This window comes from Bufo bufo, chromosome 3 (genome assembly GCF_905171765.1).
Source record: "Bufo bufo chromosome 3, aBufBuf1.1, whole genome shotgun sequence".
NCBI lineage: Eukaryota > Metazoa > Chordata > Amphibia > Anura > Bufonidae > Bufo > Bufo bufo.
The window spans coordinates 550826611-550843086 of record NC_053391.1 but is presented as its reverse complement, the minus strand read 5'-3'; the positions used below and the strand labels follow the sequence as shown (position 1 = coordinate 550843086).

The window sequence follows — 16476 nt, the reverse complement described above, 5'->3', positions numbered from 1 at the left end:
CAGAAGTGGAGGATCGGAGGAGGTAAGTAATAATTCCGGGGTCAGACTGGGGTTCCTTGGGCCCACCAGAGGAAATTATTCATGGCGCCCAACCCCCATATTATCCATAATGTCTAATAAGTTTTGGTTCAAAGAAATAGACCCTGGTGGCATTTAATTGTCTGCAAAGACATCTCCAAAATTATTTTTTCTCCTGGACCTTTGGAGCAGAACAGAGAGTGGGTCCACCAGAGGATACCGTGGTACTCTGGTGGGCCAGTGGACTGAATTATTCCTTGTTATTTTTATCATGTTCTGTCCTGTTTTTTTATATCTCCTCGAAACACCCTTTTAACAGTCTTTTGCTTAGAAATCTGTAAGCTTTGCTAATGGGATTTGAACCTTTGTTTTAAAAAATCTGTGATTGTTCAGTATCACATACTTCATCTATGTCTCATTGTGTTGAGGCAACAATGTGAAACTCTGAAAAGGCAAGTTTTCTAAAATAAATGACTGGTGTAGCAATGTGGACACTGCACTTTAAAGTTTAACTGAAGAGTAAACACTCCCACAAGTGTGAGCTGGAAGAAGCTTGTGATCTGCCAACATTCGGGCTTCTGACCTTAAACATAGTCACATCTTGCTGGAAATGAAGACCTATTTATTAATATTTGTGTTTGGCTTTTTCCTTGGAAAGAATTATGTTGCCACTTTCAGGTAATATATATTTATAATTGCCTTTACATAATGTCATATGATGCCAAGCAATCAAATAATTTGCAATGTTTAATCTTTAGCATCTTCAAATGCTTTGTCCACTAGGCTTTTCGGAACCCCAAAAAACATAGTATAAGTTCAGTCAATAAGTTCAGGTGATTTAAAATCTATAGACATAATTGCATTGTATGCAGCTTGATGTCTAAAGAAAAAAGGCAAAAAGGAAAAAAAAACTGGTTTGTCAAACAGGTGCAACTGTATTTCATTAAGTGATGAACAGTTCTCAGGATAGGTCATCGCTAACTGACCTTCATCCCACATACCCGCCGATCAACTGCTTAGGCGTAGCTTTGCCACCGTAAGTCGGAATTGGAAGTACACAGCACTGCCATCTGTGTAGTGGAGGGGGGTTCATTACTACAGCACTGCTCCAACTGATGGGGATAGTAGGTATCTGATTCCCATTGATCACAAGAACAGGGGACCCTGGGTCCCCCAAGCAGATGGAGCATCATTTCTGCATATACATTGTTGCTCTATTCATATCTATGTAATTTCTGAAGAAAAACCAAGCACTTGCAAATCTCCAGCAGTCCCATAGAGATGAATGGAGCGGCAAGGCGCATGCATGATCGTATCTCAGTTGACTCAGGCTCCTGACTAGCCTGTCTGCCCCATAGGTTGATTTTAATTAGTTTAAGTATAAAGCTGTCGCCTTCTCGCACTGCATTCATTGGAAGCCGTCTGGCACCAGGAGAGGTATGGAGTGGTCTCGGCATACATGTTGGTACCTGCATTCTCTGGAAGTAATGGAGGCCATTATGGCACCAAAAATGGTAAAAGGAAGAGTGAACCCAGCATGCATGTGGAACCAACACTTCCTGAACTTTATGGCGGCCATTACGGCGCATAACAGGTAGTATTTAGTATTAGGTTTCCGTCTTACAGAGATCGCCTTAACGTTTGGCAGACGGGCCCAAGTGGTTTTGTACAAAATGCATTTGCCAAGCATCTCACTTTATAAAATAAGCATTAGCACCTGAATATTTTTTATAACTATGGCATTATTGTACTTTATTTGGTTTGCAGAGTACTGTTGCATTGTCTTTTTTCTCTAAGTTGACTCAGGAGACTAAGGTACCCCCATTCTCATGATAGATGGAGGTCTCAGTGTTCAGACCTCGATTGTTCAGATACTTTTTAGTTCCGGACCATCATACTGAGTTTAATGTAGAATCAGTGCGAGATGAGGACCTCATAAAAAAAAATAAAAAAAACGCTGTACAGAAAACCGGGCCACGTTGAGCATAGCAACCAATCACAGAGCAAGTTTCATTTTCTAAACAGATATGAGATAAATGAAAAAGCTGCACTGTGATTTGTTGCTATGTACAACAAGTCAGTTCTGCTGTTAGAAAAGTCTAATAAATAAGGCCTACATTATGTATTGGCACAGTTTTTATGTAGATCGTAAACTGTAAGTAGTTGTGTGGGTGACTGTGATTTTGATGCAGTTGCTGTTTTTACAGATGAAATATTTTTTTTTTTACATGTTTCACCCAAAAAGATCACAACTGCATCAGGACAGCATTGTGTTTTTTCCAATGCGGATTTAGCCTAATCTCAATCGCTACATGTGAACGTACCCTAAGGATTTGGCTATCTTCAGAATAAAGAATGGAGCCAAAATTGTGAATAGACACCCTTTGTTGCTCCCAGCGGTGTCCACCCTGACACCGCTCCAAAAAAGCACATGTCTTTTCCTGGCTCACTCACGGCTTTAAACCGCCAGCTGTGCAAATGGCAGTATGGCCAATGAAACCATTGGAAGGCAGATTCTATGCGGCCCCTGATGGCTTTTTGGTGCATAATTCATTCCAAAATTCTGGCATCAAAAGACGCTGTGTGTGAACAGCCCTTTCTCTTATCTATTAGACTGTTTCAAACATTTACTAGATGCTCAAAATAGCTAGGTAAACACAATCTGTACGTCCCCTGCCCTTTCCTATACTCAGTGCTCCTTCAAATCTTACACGGGTTGTCCAAGTTAAGTTAAAACACTGTCAGCAGCTGTAAATGTGCTAAAATAATAAAAGGAGTTATACACACCACTTTTCACCTCTGTTTGTTCCCTGCTGCGCTCCAGTCCTCCCAAACTGGTGTTTTTTTCCTAGGTGAAGCAGTGACGTCCCGTACACACCACGTCACTACTTCAGGCAATCAGTACCAGCTGCACAGTGACCTAGTGTGACCTGAACATCACCGCTGCAGCCAGGAACATGACATGACAACATCACTGCAAAACTGGAGTAAGAGAAGGGAGAAGCAGGGTAGGAAAATGGTGAGCAGCACTTCTTTTTTAACTTTGACTTAAGTCGGACGACCCCTTTAAGTGTACTTTGGTTAATGTGTAAAGAGGTCGGAAATATCAAGCCTACTTATTACCAAACCATACTTACCAACAAATAAAAATTGGGCATTTAGGCTCTACCTCTTCAACCTCCCAGGAACACCACAAAAATACACATTTTGGAGCAAGGCGATTAGTGGGACTGTCCCAGGACTGTCTTCTAGTCTCTTGTTTTATGAATCTGTCAGGTTTTATGAATTTCATACTCATGCTCACGGCAGACCCTTGTGCTCAGAGCCTGCATGCTTCCTTTTATACAAAGCTGCTGTATAGGCCCTACAATGAGGTAATGCCTTTAGGGGAGAATTCCTCCATAAATATGGAATCCGATGGAACATGTCAAGATGGAAACTGTCATACATCTGTCAGCAAAAAAACTCTTAAATCATAAGTATTGGGAGGTACAGTAGAGTGCTCATATATCTTCTTCTGTCTTATTAAAGGGGTTTTTCAGGAGTACAATATTAATGACCTAACCTCAGGATAGATCATCAATGTCTGATCAGTGGGGGTCCAACATCTGGCCCCTCAAGCTGTTTGAAGAAACCGTGGTACTCCAGTGAGCATCACAGCCTCGTCCTAGGCCGGTGATGTCAAGTTCATTGGTCACATGGCTTATGTGCAGGTGAATGGACCTGGGCTGCAACACCAAGCACCGCCACTATACGTTTGATGGCACTCGGTATGCTGTAAACATGCCACGGTGCTGCACCGGAGCACAGTGGCTTCTTCAAACACCTGATCGGCAGGGGTACTGCGAATCGAACTCCCACCAATAAGATTCTGATGACTTCTCCTGAGAGTAGGCTATAAATATTGCAGTACTGGAAAACCTCTTTAAAAGGGGTATTCCCATCACAGACAATGGGGGCATATCTCTAGGACAGGAATCATCAACCTTCGGCACTCCATCTGTTGTGAAACTACAATTCCCAGCATGCTCCATTCATTTCTGTGAGAGTTCTGAGAAGGTCAGTTGAAGTATGCATGCTGGGAATTGTAGTTTCACAACAGCTGCCGTGCCGGAGGTTGCCTACCCCTGCTCTAGGATATGCCCCCATTGTCTGATAGGTGCAGGTCCCACCTCTGGGACCCACACCTACACCGAGAACGGAGTTGGGAAAGGTGGTGAAGGGCGCACTGTGCATGCGCAGCTGCCCTGAGCCCTCCATTCATTTCTATGCGGCTGCCGAAAATCTCCATTGGCCCCATAGAAATGAATGGGAGCGACGACTGCGTAAGCGCGGTGCACTCCCATTCACTTGCATGGGGAGAGCGCTTTGTGGTTTCCTGGGGTCCTCCAGCCACCACTCTCCACGCTCCATTCTCGGTGTAGGTGCGGGTCCCAGAGGTGGGACCTGCACATATCAGACAATGGGGGCATATCCTAGCGAAAATACCTCTTTAAGGCTCTATATAAAATACTGCTGTGATAAAGCTGTATACATGATCAGCTAGGTGTGGAGTAGCAGATAGGGATTTGCAGTAAAAAGCAATCTGCAATGGTAAAGTGACAACAGGATTTTTAATCTTTTGGGTCGAAAACTGTGGTAGATCTACTATGAGTAGCAGCAAACATGTAGCTTTTGAACGGCATTGTGCTGTGCAGCTGTGAACCATGAGGCAAACCCAAACACAGTTTTCTCGGGAGATTGCAGTGGTTTTGAGATGCATTATTAAGTCAGGCATCTTGTACAAGCTGAGCTGCCAAAAACTGTATTACAAAACTATGCCTAAGGTATGCAAGACTGCAAAGACAAAAAGGATAAGGTGAGGACTGAAAGTAGGCAGCTGTTGGTGGGCGATTCTATAATAAGGTGTGAAGTTTGAGGAAAATGGTTTTGTGAAATGTCTCCCTATCTTACCGCTAACAGGGACAGATGACGTATCCTTAATATTGTTAGGCAAGCAAAGCAGGAAAGGGAGGTGGATGTTATTGTCCATCTTGGGACAAATGATCTGTCTTGCAATGAGTTTTCAAAGGTGAAGGAAGCTTTTCACACACTTGGTAATGATATACGGCGGGTTGCATTGACTGTTTCATTCTCTTCAGTTTTGTCTGTGCATAACCTTCAGCATGACAGGCAGATACGCATTAAGGAATGGTGAATGGTGTCGGAACCAAGGGTTTGGTTTTGTGTCTCATGTTAGATCTAGTTGGAACAGAAAAGAACTGTACAAGAAAGATTTTTTGCATCTTTCTCTCAAGGGAACGAATGTCCTCAGTAAACAGTTCAAAGTATTTGCTAAGGAGCATTTAAACTAGGAAAGGGGGGCAAAAGAGGGATAATCCATCAGTTTTACTGCCCCCCGGAACAATGCCAGAAGATGCCAGTAGCACATAGGTTAAGAAATGACAAGCTCAGAGTCTTGTCTACAAATGCTTAGGGAATAAGATCAATGAACTTGAGTCTAAAATTGCATCTGAGAATACAGATTTAGTGGCTGTTACTGAGACATGGTTCAATGAGAGTAATGACTGGGATATAACAATACAAAGGTTCTCTCTATATAGGAAAGACAGAGAGGGCAAGAAAGGGGGAGGGGTGGCCCTGTATGTGATATATAGCATATAATCGAATACAATACAAGTTAGCGAGACCAATTTAGAGTCAGTTTGGGTTACGTTGCAGCTTGATATTCATACGGTAACTCGTGTAGGTGTGATATATAGACCACCTGGCCAAGTCAAAGAATTAGAAGATCTACTAGTTGAGGAACTATCTAAAATGACATTGAAAGGGAAAGTTATCATTATGGGAGACTTTAATCTTCCTGATGTAAACTGGAAAACCAAAATAGCTAGTTCTGCCAGGAGTACATATATTCTAAATTCACTACTGGGATTATCTCTACAGCAAGTAATTGAGGAGCCAACCCAGAAGGAGGCCATTTTAGATTTAGGAATTTGGTATCTGATATTACTGTAGGAGAAAGCTTGGGATCTAGTGATCACCAGTCAGTGTGGTTTACTATAAGTACAGTGACTGAGTCACACCACACAAAAACAAAAGTTTTAGATAAAAAAAAAATGACTTTTCTAAAATTAGATTAGTGGTATACGAGTCTCTATCAGACTGGAACAGTTTCAATGGAGTCCAGGAGAAATGGGACTACTTAATAGTGGTGTTAGCGCAATTCATGCGCTTCTCCTTCTTCTTTGTGTAGTGCCAAATCAATTAGAAGTATAAGTATGTGCATGCCATACAGCTTTATAATGAGACCAGACACACTAGGTGGTTTCATGAAAGCATCTTCTCATCTTCCCTGAGCCATGGTAGAAGAGACCCTTTATTCACAGTACATTGACTTAAATAGCAGACATGACATCACTAAGGGGGTGTTCCTTAAGAAGAGACTATTCGCTCCTTAACCTGATAGGAGTGGTTTCTGCAACTTCAACTGAGTTCCTAGGTATATTTGAAGACTGTAATGTAATCCCCTCTTCCCCCTCCCTTATTGACCTTCTCATACATATGGTTTGCGGCCATCTAGTGGACAAAAATGTGTACTACAGAATATTCGCATTATATATGCATAGAATAATAAATCCATCTCTCACAAATCCCTCCTTTTGCGGGAAATAGACCAGAGGTGAACAGGCAAAGTGAGGTACTCTCCCAACGCCCTAAACAGCGAAGAGCTGGACTTTCCTTATTGCTTCACCAGGTCCCCTCAACTCCCTTTCGGGTTTGCCTTCACCTTGTCCTATTTACCCCGCAACCATCAACAAGGTTTTATTTACTTAAGGATGGAATAATCTGTGTCTTTGACAGGGGCACAGCACATATACATAGTGTGGGCATGGATGTATTATACATTTTCAAAAACAATTTTCCTAAAATGTAGAACTATATGACAGCCTGTTAAAACCAAATTCTAATAACATTGTAGTCACTGAACCAGTTCCCAAAACATTATTCTGGCCTTGATATTAATTTCAGAATTTTTCCCATCAGTTCATTTGATAAAGTCCATCAGTTTCTTCAGATCCTTGGTGATCCTTCCATCAGGGGCAGTGTTGTCCGGAATGTAGATGCAGCAGTTCCTGTAGACCCCTCCTTTTTCTGCTGTCAAGGACCAGTCGGTTCTGTAGAGTCATCACTGGAAAAGAGCTCAGTTGTTCCACCATTCCCTTAACAGCATCACATATATAATTCACAAATCTCTGTTGATGACAATAGATATGTTAATCCAATCAAAATTATTATTAATTTTTTTTTTTTTTTACTACTAATCATGGGAATTAATGACTCGAATCCTGCAACTATCTGACTTTTAGCTTTAAATTAATCAGAAACTCTTCTACAGACTCCTATGGCATCAATGTATACATGTGAGTCAAAGGATGTAGGGAGTGACCTCCTTAGTCGTGACTGGACAATGTTTTCTGATTTGATCTCACTCAGGAGGTGAGAATAGAACAAATGGCATTATTACCCGATCAGGACTTGATCAGGGTACATTGACCACTTCATTCCACCTGCATCCTGGGTCGGAGTTTCAAATCTCCACACTATCACCAGATATCTGTGTTTTGATCATTTTGGTTGATAAACCAACTGTCAGAGTAAACGTTAGAGTCACTACTTGTCTTCTTCAGCTGAATTATGTAAGAACAATATCCTGGAGGGAAAACACCAAAGGGCTTTCCTGTATATAATCCTGTCTCTAAGGTCAGTTTGTCATATTATTTTAAATTTGGCCAAATATTTAATGTCAATTATAGGTAAGGATGTAGGAGCCACAGATGCTACTGAACTTTGAGGTTTCTCTCTTACCAACATTCTAGATTTGCCTAGGGGATCTTTGTCACTTTACACATGCTCCTAACACATATATCCCCGAATCCTGTTAGATAGGATTTCTAATGGACAGGAACAGAGGATTACATTCATCATGTTTACAACTGTTTGGTGGTGTTCCCTTCAGAATAGTCATCCTTTGCGACAAACCTTCACCTTTACTGGCTCTAGAGGTAGTTTCCCCTGGTTTATATTCCCAACACTTCAGACTAGTACTCCATTCTGTTAATTTCCAATATCCACAGTTGGTATGGTCATATTTAAACACAATTACCATAGACTGGGTCAGTCCCAGTCACACAGATGTACTTATCAGACCAAAACCAAGTGTCCTGTCATCTGTCTTACAGTCCACTATACTGCAAAAGTCAGCTTAGTTGTTCCTGACTCATCTTGATAATATATCACCGTTGGAATTTGATTTGACTGTGATTTCCCCTTTGTACAATATGGAACAAACAATAAGGCATGAAACAACATTATGGCTCTTATAGTCCTGGCACTTGATTGCAATACGATCAGTTTCTCCTTGCAATTCGACAGCAATGGCGGTGGTTATCAGGACTTGATGTAGATCTTCAAACCGTAGCTCTAGGACTTTCCACCCGTCTCTTGTTTCACCACTACCCAATCTCCTGATTGTAAAGAATGAATCGCTTCTATACAGTCTGGATTCTAGGAAACCACTAAAACTTGGAAATACACATTAGACAATAACTTGTGCAACAGACAACATAATTTGGAAAACTACTATGCTGCATCTGGAACTATTGGGGAAATAGACACCTAATCCAGGAGCATTCCCGAAGAGTACTTCATAAGGACTTAGGCCTATCTTCCGGTTAGATGTATATCGGAGGGAGAAAAACCCCAGGGGTAGGTACTCTCACCTCAGTCAGTATCTTTTAGCTGTAGCCTTTGCTACACGCCAAATCTCTGAATATCCTGGAAAGAGATCAATACAGACACAGACATATTCACACTGTTCCATCTTTGTTCTGAATGTAGTCAATCCGCAGTCTCTGAAATGGGTAAGATGACCTTGGCATATGCCTTCCTGGAACTCCCATAGTTCTCCCATCATTATTACAGCATTCACCTTCAACTAACCTAGTGGTAGCATTGTTGAACCCAGGAGCCATCCACCACAGAACCCAATCACACCTTCTCTCTCTCGATTTGCCCATGTTCTAAATCCATCCTCTTTAGGTAGAGTGCCCTCTGAAGGAAGAGTTTATTACCAACTCTCCAGAGTCCTATCATCACTTCTACCTTTATCCTTTGATGTTTCCTTTCAGCCTCTGTAGCCTGTATCTGAAAAAGGCAAACTTTTTGGAAGTCCACTGGCCTTAAGCCATCCTGTATCACATAGATTTCCACTTAGCGTAGACTTCAGGTAATAATGTAGCCTCTACCTTCTCAGGCAGCATAAGGGCATCAAACATCTTTCATACACTCAGCAATCATTATTGATGGGCTTACCCATGGATCAAACAAAATCTCTGCTTCACTAGATTAGACCATAATAATGAGTGATACCGAAGGCATACCTGGATGTTAGTAGTCTTACCCTCTTGCCATCTTACCAACCTCAGCGAGTGTCTTCAGCTCTGTCTCCTGCACTACCATTGCTGGACGGAGTGGTTCTTTCTTGACAACATCAGATTAAGTAGGAACAGCATATCCTGTCCGAGATGATCCATCTTCCAGGAACCTGAAATGATCTACCAGAAACTCAAAAATGTGGTTATTAATTGGATGGAGACATTAAATTTGAATTTGAATTTTTATATTTTTATTTACTACTCCCAGAAAGCACTTTATTTACAGAGGTGGGAAAAAGTATTTGTATTTACTACTCCCAGCCTCCCTTCTTCCAGATGCAGCAGAGTAATTGGATCTAATTTTGCACACCCTTAAGACGGTGATTAATTGGTGAGAGGAGTAGGAATTGCATTACTAGATGCTCCTACACATGTGACACTACCCTTAGCCCTGAGAGATCATGGAACATGTTTGCTATGAGGCAATGGAATTAGATCCTAAGGATTATATAAATAATAGGGATCCAGTATTTGATTCTGGGTTGTTAATTCCCTATGGGTGTTTCATTTGAAGGGGCTGAACATTTGTAGCTCCTCCCACGGGCGAGGAAGTGGGCAAGTACATACTAAGTCTTCCTCCCCCCCTTGTGGGGAGGACTGATAGGCAGCCACGCCCGCCTTAGGTCTTTGTTTGATTTAACTTTAACAATATGACAAAATAGGGACAAAATGAACTTCTCTCAAGCCTAGCCAACACTAGACCTTTCTAGATGATTCTCAAGATCATCCACAAAGGCAGCACTTAGGATTTTCTCATCCATAGCTAAGGTAATCTCAAAAATCCAAATCCACCCAACTTTCCTGGAGTCTAGTGAGAACTTTCTCCACACTCTCTGTCCTGATGACAATGTGACTGACTGATGATCTAAACACTTCCTCCCAGACTCAATTATCTTCACTATGCATTAAATCCCCAGCTCTACATTGGACTAAATTTTCCAAATCTCATAAATAATATGAGAAAACTCTCCATATTTTAACTAATTTTCTATAAAGCAGCATAAGTAAGTTCTCTGAATTGGGAATTCTATTCATCATGGCAAAATTGATGTTACTACTGGGTGTGGTATATGTCATACATCATATAATGATGCAGATATCCCTACACTTTCACTCATATCTGAATAAGGATTTAGAATAGGTGCAACCTAGATTGAGTAGATTGGTCTGGAATATTTCTAGTAGGCATCATAGGGGCAATTACTGCAGGTACCTTCTTAACTGATGGGACATACAATTGGGAAGGGTTATTTTCAGACATCACTGGATATAATCCAGTGTTGGAAACTATGATAGGAATTGTGTCCTGTCTTTGAGATCCACAAACAACAGCATTTCTGTGCTTGCACACACACTCCCATCCCCCATAAGGGGGGGGGGGGTTGATGTTCTAAGGAAGAGGGAGCAGAAGGCACAGTGGGTGGTGCTGATTAGCACATTCCAGTACATGGTGTAGAGGAGGGGCTGACAGAAAAAGCAATAGTATTGTTTGTTGGACCACAAGACCCAGGATTACTTTTTAAAGTTACAACAGATGTGGTGGGGGAAGGGATACCACATGGCAAACTGTCCTGTTCTTTGTTCCCTATCACACCCAAATCCTCCATTTTACTAAACCAATATTGTCCATTCTTCTCAATTTCTTTTAACTTTCCATCTACACTTTTCCACAAACTTTAATTTAATCTATCTCCTACTGCATTTGCAAACTCTAGGGGGAACTTTTACACAAAATTGCATATTTCCGGATAATACCGGAAATCGCTGCTACTTAATATGACAGAATGCTTTCAACTTTTATTCCTAACTGAAACTTTTCCTTCTCTTTCTTGCATCAACTGAGCCGCTGTTAATATCTCTTCACTCTGTCCTGCAACATTAGAATTTCCCATTATTGTAGTTACACGAAGATAATAGTATTGAGCCCACAATCTCTCTTGGTGAAGACCCCTAGTCAATTCACCGGGATACAAAATCTTAATAACTTCCAATTGCCTATGACAATTGGTGTTAACCCTTTCCTCAAAATTCTCGTCAGAACCTTGGCTGGGATCCAATTCTACGTCACAGGATATCCGACTCAGCTGTCTAACAACTTCCGTTTAGTTCCAGCATGTTCTACCACACAAAGAAGGAATATTTCAACAGGTTCTTTCTAACAGACAGATCAGCTATAATTTGAACCCTTCTATCGCGATAACACCAATTCAACTCTTGAGAACCCACAAAAGCGGAAGTTTCAGAGGAGATTCGTAAGAAATAAAGCTTTCTTACCTTGCCGGCATGTGATCTCGTCTGATGGTTCCGTTTAAGTCGCTCTCGTGGCGTTTGAATCGGAAGTTACGCAAGCTGTCTGCCCCACTCATGGGCGCCATTTGTTAGCGCAATTCATGCGCTTCTCCTTCTTCTTTGTGTGGTGCCAAATCAATTAGAAGTATAAGTATGTGCATGCCATACAGCTTTATAATGAGACCAGACACACTAGGTGGTTTCATGAAAGCATCTTCTCATCTTCCCTGAGCCATGGTAGAAGAGACCCTTTATTCACAGTACATTGACTTAAATAGTAGACATGACATCACTAAGGGGGTGTTCCTTAAGAAGAGACTATTCGCTCCTTAACCTGATAGGAGTGGTTTCTGCAACTTCAACTGAGTTCCTAGGTATGATTGAAGACTGTAATGTAATCCCCTCTTCCCCCTCCCTTATTGACCTTCTCATACATATGGTTTGCGGCCATCTAGTGGACAAAAATGTGTACTACAGAATATTCGCATTATATATGCATAGAATAATAAATCCATCTCTCACAGTGGCACTATTGAAGGCAACAGATAATTGCATTAGGCTTGTCAGTAAAAGCAAAAAAGGAAGAGACCACTGTGGTACTCAGCAGAAGTGGCCAAAATCATTAAAAACAAAAAGATAGCATTTAGTAATTAGAAAAAAAAAACGAGGATGACAGGGAAATTTATAAGATTAGGCAGAGAGAGGTTAAGCAAGTTATAAGAGCTTCTAAAGCACAGGCAGAAGAGAAATTAGCTCAGTCAGTGAAAAAAGGTGATAAGACAGTATTCAGATACATAAATGAAAAAGGGAAATTAAAACAAGGAATTTCCAAATTAAAAACAAGAAAGAAGGTATATGGAAGAAGATAAAGAACTAGCTGACTGCCTCAATGAATACTTCTGTTCAGTTTTTACAAAGGAAAATGAAGGAAAAGGACCTCAGTTAGGGAGGAAGACTAATGAATCATTTGATGCATGTGTCTTTACAGAGGAAGAGGTTCTAAGTCAGCTGTCTAAAATTAATACAAATAAGTCACAGGGGCCTGATGGGATACACCCAAAGCTATTAAAAGAGCTCAGCAGTGTACTAGCAAAACCATTAACAGATTTATTTAACCAATCACTGGTAACAGGATTCGTCCCAGAAGATTGTAAATTAGCAAATGTTGTGCCCATTCACAAGAAAGATAGTAGGGAGGAATCGGACAACTATAGGCCAGTAAGCCTGACATCAATAGTAGGGAAATTAATGGAAACCATACTTAAGGAGAGGATTGTGGAACATCTAAAATCCCATGGATTGAAAGATGAAAAACAGCATGGGTTTACTTCAGGGAGATCATGTCAAACTAATCTTATTGATTTTTTAGATTGGGTGACTAAAATAATAGATGGCAGAGGTGCAGTAGACATCGGTTATCTAGACTATAGTAAGGCTTTTGATAGTGTCCCACATAGAAGGCTTATCAATAAACTGCAGTCTTTGAGCTTGGACTCCCATATTGTTGAATGGATTAGGCAGTGGCTGAGGGACAGACAACAGAGGGTTGTAGTCAAGGGAGTTTATTCAGACCATGGTCTTGTTACCAGTGGGGTACCTCAGGGATCTGTTCTGGGACCCATATTGTTTAATATCTTTATCAGTGAAATTTCAGAAGGCCTCGATGGTAAGGTGTGTCTTTTTGCTGATGACACAAAGAATTGTAACAGGGTTGATGTTCCTGGAGGGATACACCAAATGGAAAAGGATTTAGGAAAACTAGAGGAATGGTCAAAAATCTGGCAACTAAAATTTTATGTTGATAAGTGCAAGATAATGCACCTGGAGCGTAAAAACCAAAGATCAGAATCAGTGATACAGTCCTAACCTCAGTATCTGAGGAAAGGGATTTAGGGGTCATTATTTCAGAAGACTTAAAGGTAGGCAGACAATGTCATAGAGCAGCAGGAAATGCTAGCAGAATGCTTGAGTGTATAGGGAGAGGCATTACCAGTAGAAAGAGGGAGGTGCTCATGCCGCTCTACAGAGCACTAGTGAGACCTCATTTGGAGTATTGTGTGCAGTACTGGAGAACATATCTCCAGAAGGATATTGATACTTTGGAGAGAGTTCAGAGAAGAGCTACTAAACTAGTACATGGATTGCAGAACAAAACTTACCAGGAAATATTAAAGGACCTTAACATGTATCGCTTGAAAGAAAGACGAGACAGAGGGGATATGATAGAAACTTTTAAATACATAAAGGGAATCAACAAGGTAAAAGAGGAGAGAATATTTAAAGGAAGAAAAACTGCTACAAGAGGACATAGTTTTAAATTAGAGGGGCAAAGGTTTAAAAGTAATATCAGGAAGTATTACTTTACTGAGAGAGTAGTGGATGCATGGAATAGCCTTCCTGCAGAAGTGGTAGCTGCAAATACAGTGAAGGAGTTTAACCACCTCAGCCCCTATAGCTAAAACACCCTTAAAGACCAGGCCACTTTTTACACTTCTGACCTACCCTACTTTCACCGTTTATTGCTCGGTCATGCAACTTACCACCCAAATGAATTTTACCTCCTTTTCTTCTCACTAATAGAGCTTTCATTTGGTGGTATTTCATTGCTGCTGACATTTTTTCTTTTTTGTTATTAATCGAAATTTAACGATTTTTTTGCAAAAAAAATGTCCTTTTTCACTTTCAGTTGTAAAATTTTGCAAAAAAAATGACATCCATATATAAATTTTGCTCTAAATTTATTGTTCTACGTGTCTTTGATAAAAAAAAAATGTTTGGATAAAAAAAAAAATGGTTTGGGTAAAAGTTATAGCGTTTACAAACTATGGTACAAAAATGTGAATTTCCGCTTTTTGAAGCAGCTCTGACTTTCTGAGCACCTGTAATGTTTCCTGAGGTTCTACAATGCCCAGACAGTACAAACACCCCACAAATGACCCCATTTTGGAAAGTAGACACCCTAAGGTATTCGCTGATGGGCATAGTGAGTTCATAGAACTTTTTATTTTTTGTCACAAGTTAGCAGAAAATGATGATTTTTTATTTTTATTTTTTTCTTACAAAGTCTCATATTCCACTAACTTGTGACAAAAAATAAAAAGTTCTATGAACTCACTATGCCCATCAGCGAATACCTTGGGGTGTCTTCTTTCCAAAATGGGGTCACTTGTGGGGTAGTTATACTGCCCTGGCATTCTAGGGGCCCCATTTTGGAAAGAAGACACCCCAAGGTATTTCGTGATGGGCATAGTGAGTTCATGGAAGTTTTTATTTTTTGTCACAAGTTAGTGGAATATGAGACTTTGTAAGAAAAAAGAATAAAAATAAAAATCATCATTTTCCACTAACTTGTGACAAAAAATAAAAAATTATAGGAACTCGCCATGCCCCTCACGGAATACCTTGGGGTGTCTTCTTTCCAAAATGGGGTCACTTGTGGGGTAGTTATACTGCCCTGGCATTCTAGGGGCCCAAATGTGTGGTAAGAAGTTTGAAATCAAAATCTGTAAAGAATGGCCGGTGAAATCCGAAAGGTGCTCTTTGGAATGTGGGCCCCTTTGCCCACCTAGGCTGCAAAAAAGTGTCACACATGTGGTATCTCCGTACTCAGGAGAAGTTGGGCAATGTGTTTTGGGGTGTCATTTTACATATACCCATGCTGGGTGAGATAAATATCTTGGTCAAATGCCAACTTTGTATAAAAAAATGGGAAAAGTTGTCTTTTGCCAAGATATTTTTCTCACCCAGCATGGGTATATGTAAAATGACACCCCAAAACACATTCCCCAACTTCTCCTGAGTACGGAGATACCACATGTGTGACACTTTTTTGCAGCCTAGGTGGGCAAAGGGGCCCACATTCCAAAGAGCACCTTTCGGATTTCACAGGGCATTTTTTACACATTTTGATTTCAAACTTCTTACCACACATTTGGGCCCCTAGAATGCCAGGACAGTATAACTACCCCACAAGTGACCCCATTTTGGAAAGAAGACACCCCAAGGTATTTCGTGATGGGCATAGTGAGTTCATGGAAGTTTTTATTTTTTGTCACAAGTTAGTGGAATATGAGACTTTGTAAGAAAAAAAAAAAAATCATCATTTTCCACTAACCTGTGACAAAAAATAAAAGATTCTAGGAACTCGCCATGCCCCTCACGGAATACCTTGGGGTGTCTTCTTTCCAAAATGGGGTCACTTGTGGGGTAGTTATACTGCCCTGGCATTCTAGGGGCCCAAATGTGTGGTAAGAAGTTTGAAATCAAAATCTGTAAAAAATGGCCGGTGAAATCCGAAAGGTGCTCTTTGGAATGTGGGCCCCTTTGCCCACCTAGGCTGCAAAAAAGTGTCACACATGTGGTATCTCCGTACTCAGGAGAAGTTGGGGAATGTGTTTTGGGGTGTCATTTTACATATACCCATGCTGGGTGAGAGAAATATCTCGGCAAAAGACAACTTTTCCCTTTTTTTATACAAAGTTGGCATTTGACCAAGATATTTCTCTCACCCAGCATGGGTATATGTAAAATGACACCCCAAAACACATTCCCCAACTTCTCCTGAGTACGGCGATACCACATGTGTGACACTTTTTTGCAGCCTAGATGCGCAAAGGTGCCCAAATTCCTTTTAGGAGGGCATTTTTAGACATTTGGATACCAGACTTCTTCT

At 40.8% G+C, this 16476-nt stretch overlaps 1 protein-coding gene across 1 annotated transcript in view; it reads left to right on the top strand.

The window, feature by feature from the left end:
• The first annotated feature begins 555 nt into the window (after positions 1–555).
• Positions 556–16476, top strand: part of CPB2 (carboxypeptidase B2) — a 123755-nt gene continuing 107834 nt past the window's right edge. The window contains exon 1 of the mRNA XM_040425445.1: positions 556–696. Within this exon, the coding sequence (XP_040281379.1) occupies positions 629–696 (68 nt within the window). The 5' untranslated portion in view covers positions 556–628. The remainder of the gene's footprint in view (positions 697–16476) is intronic.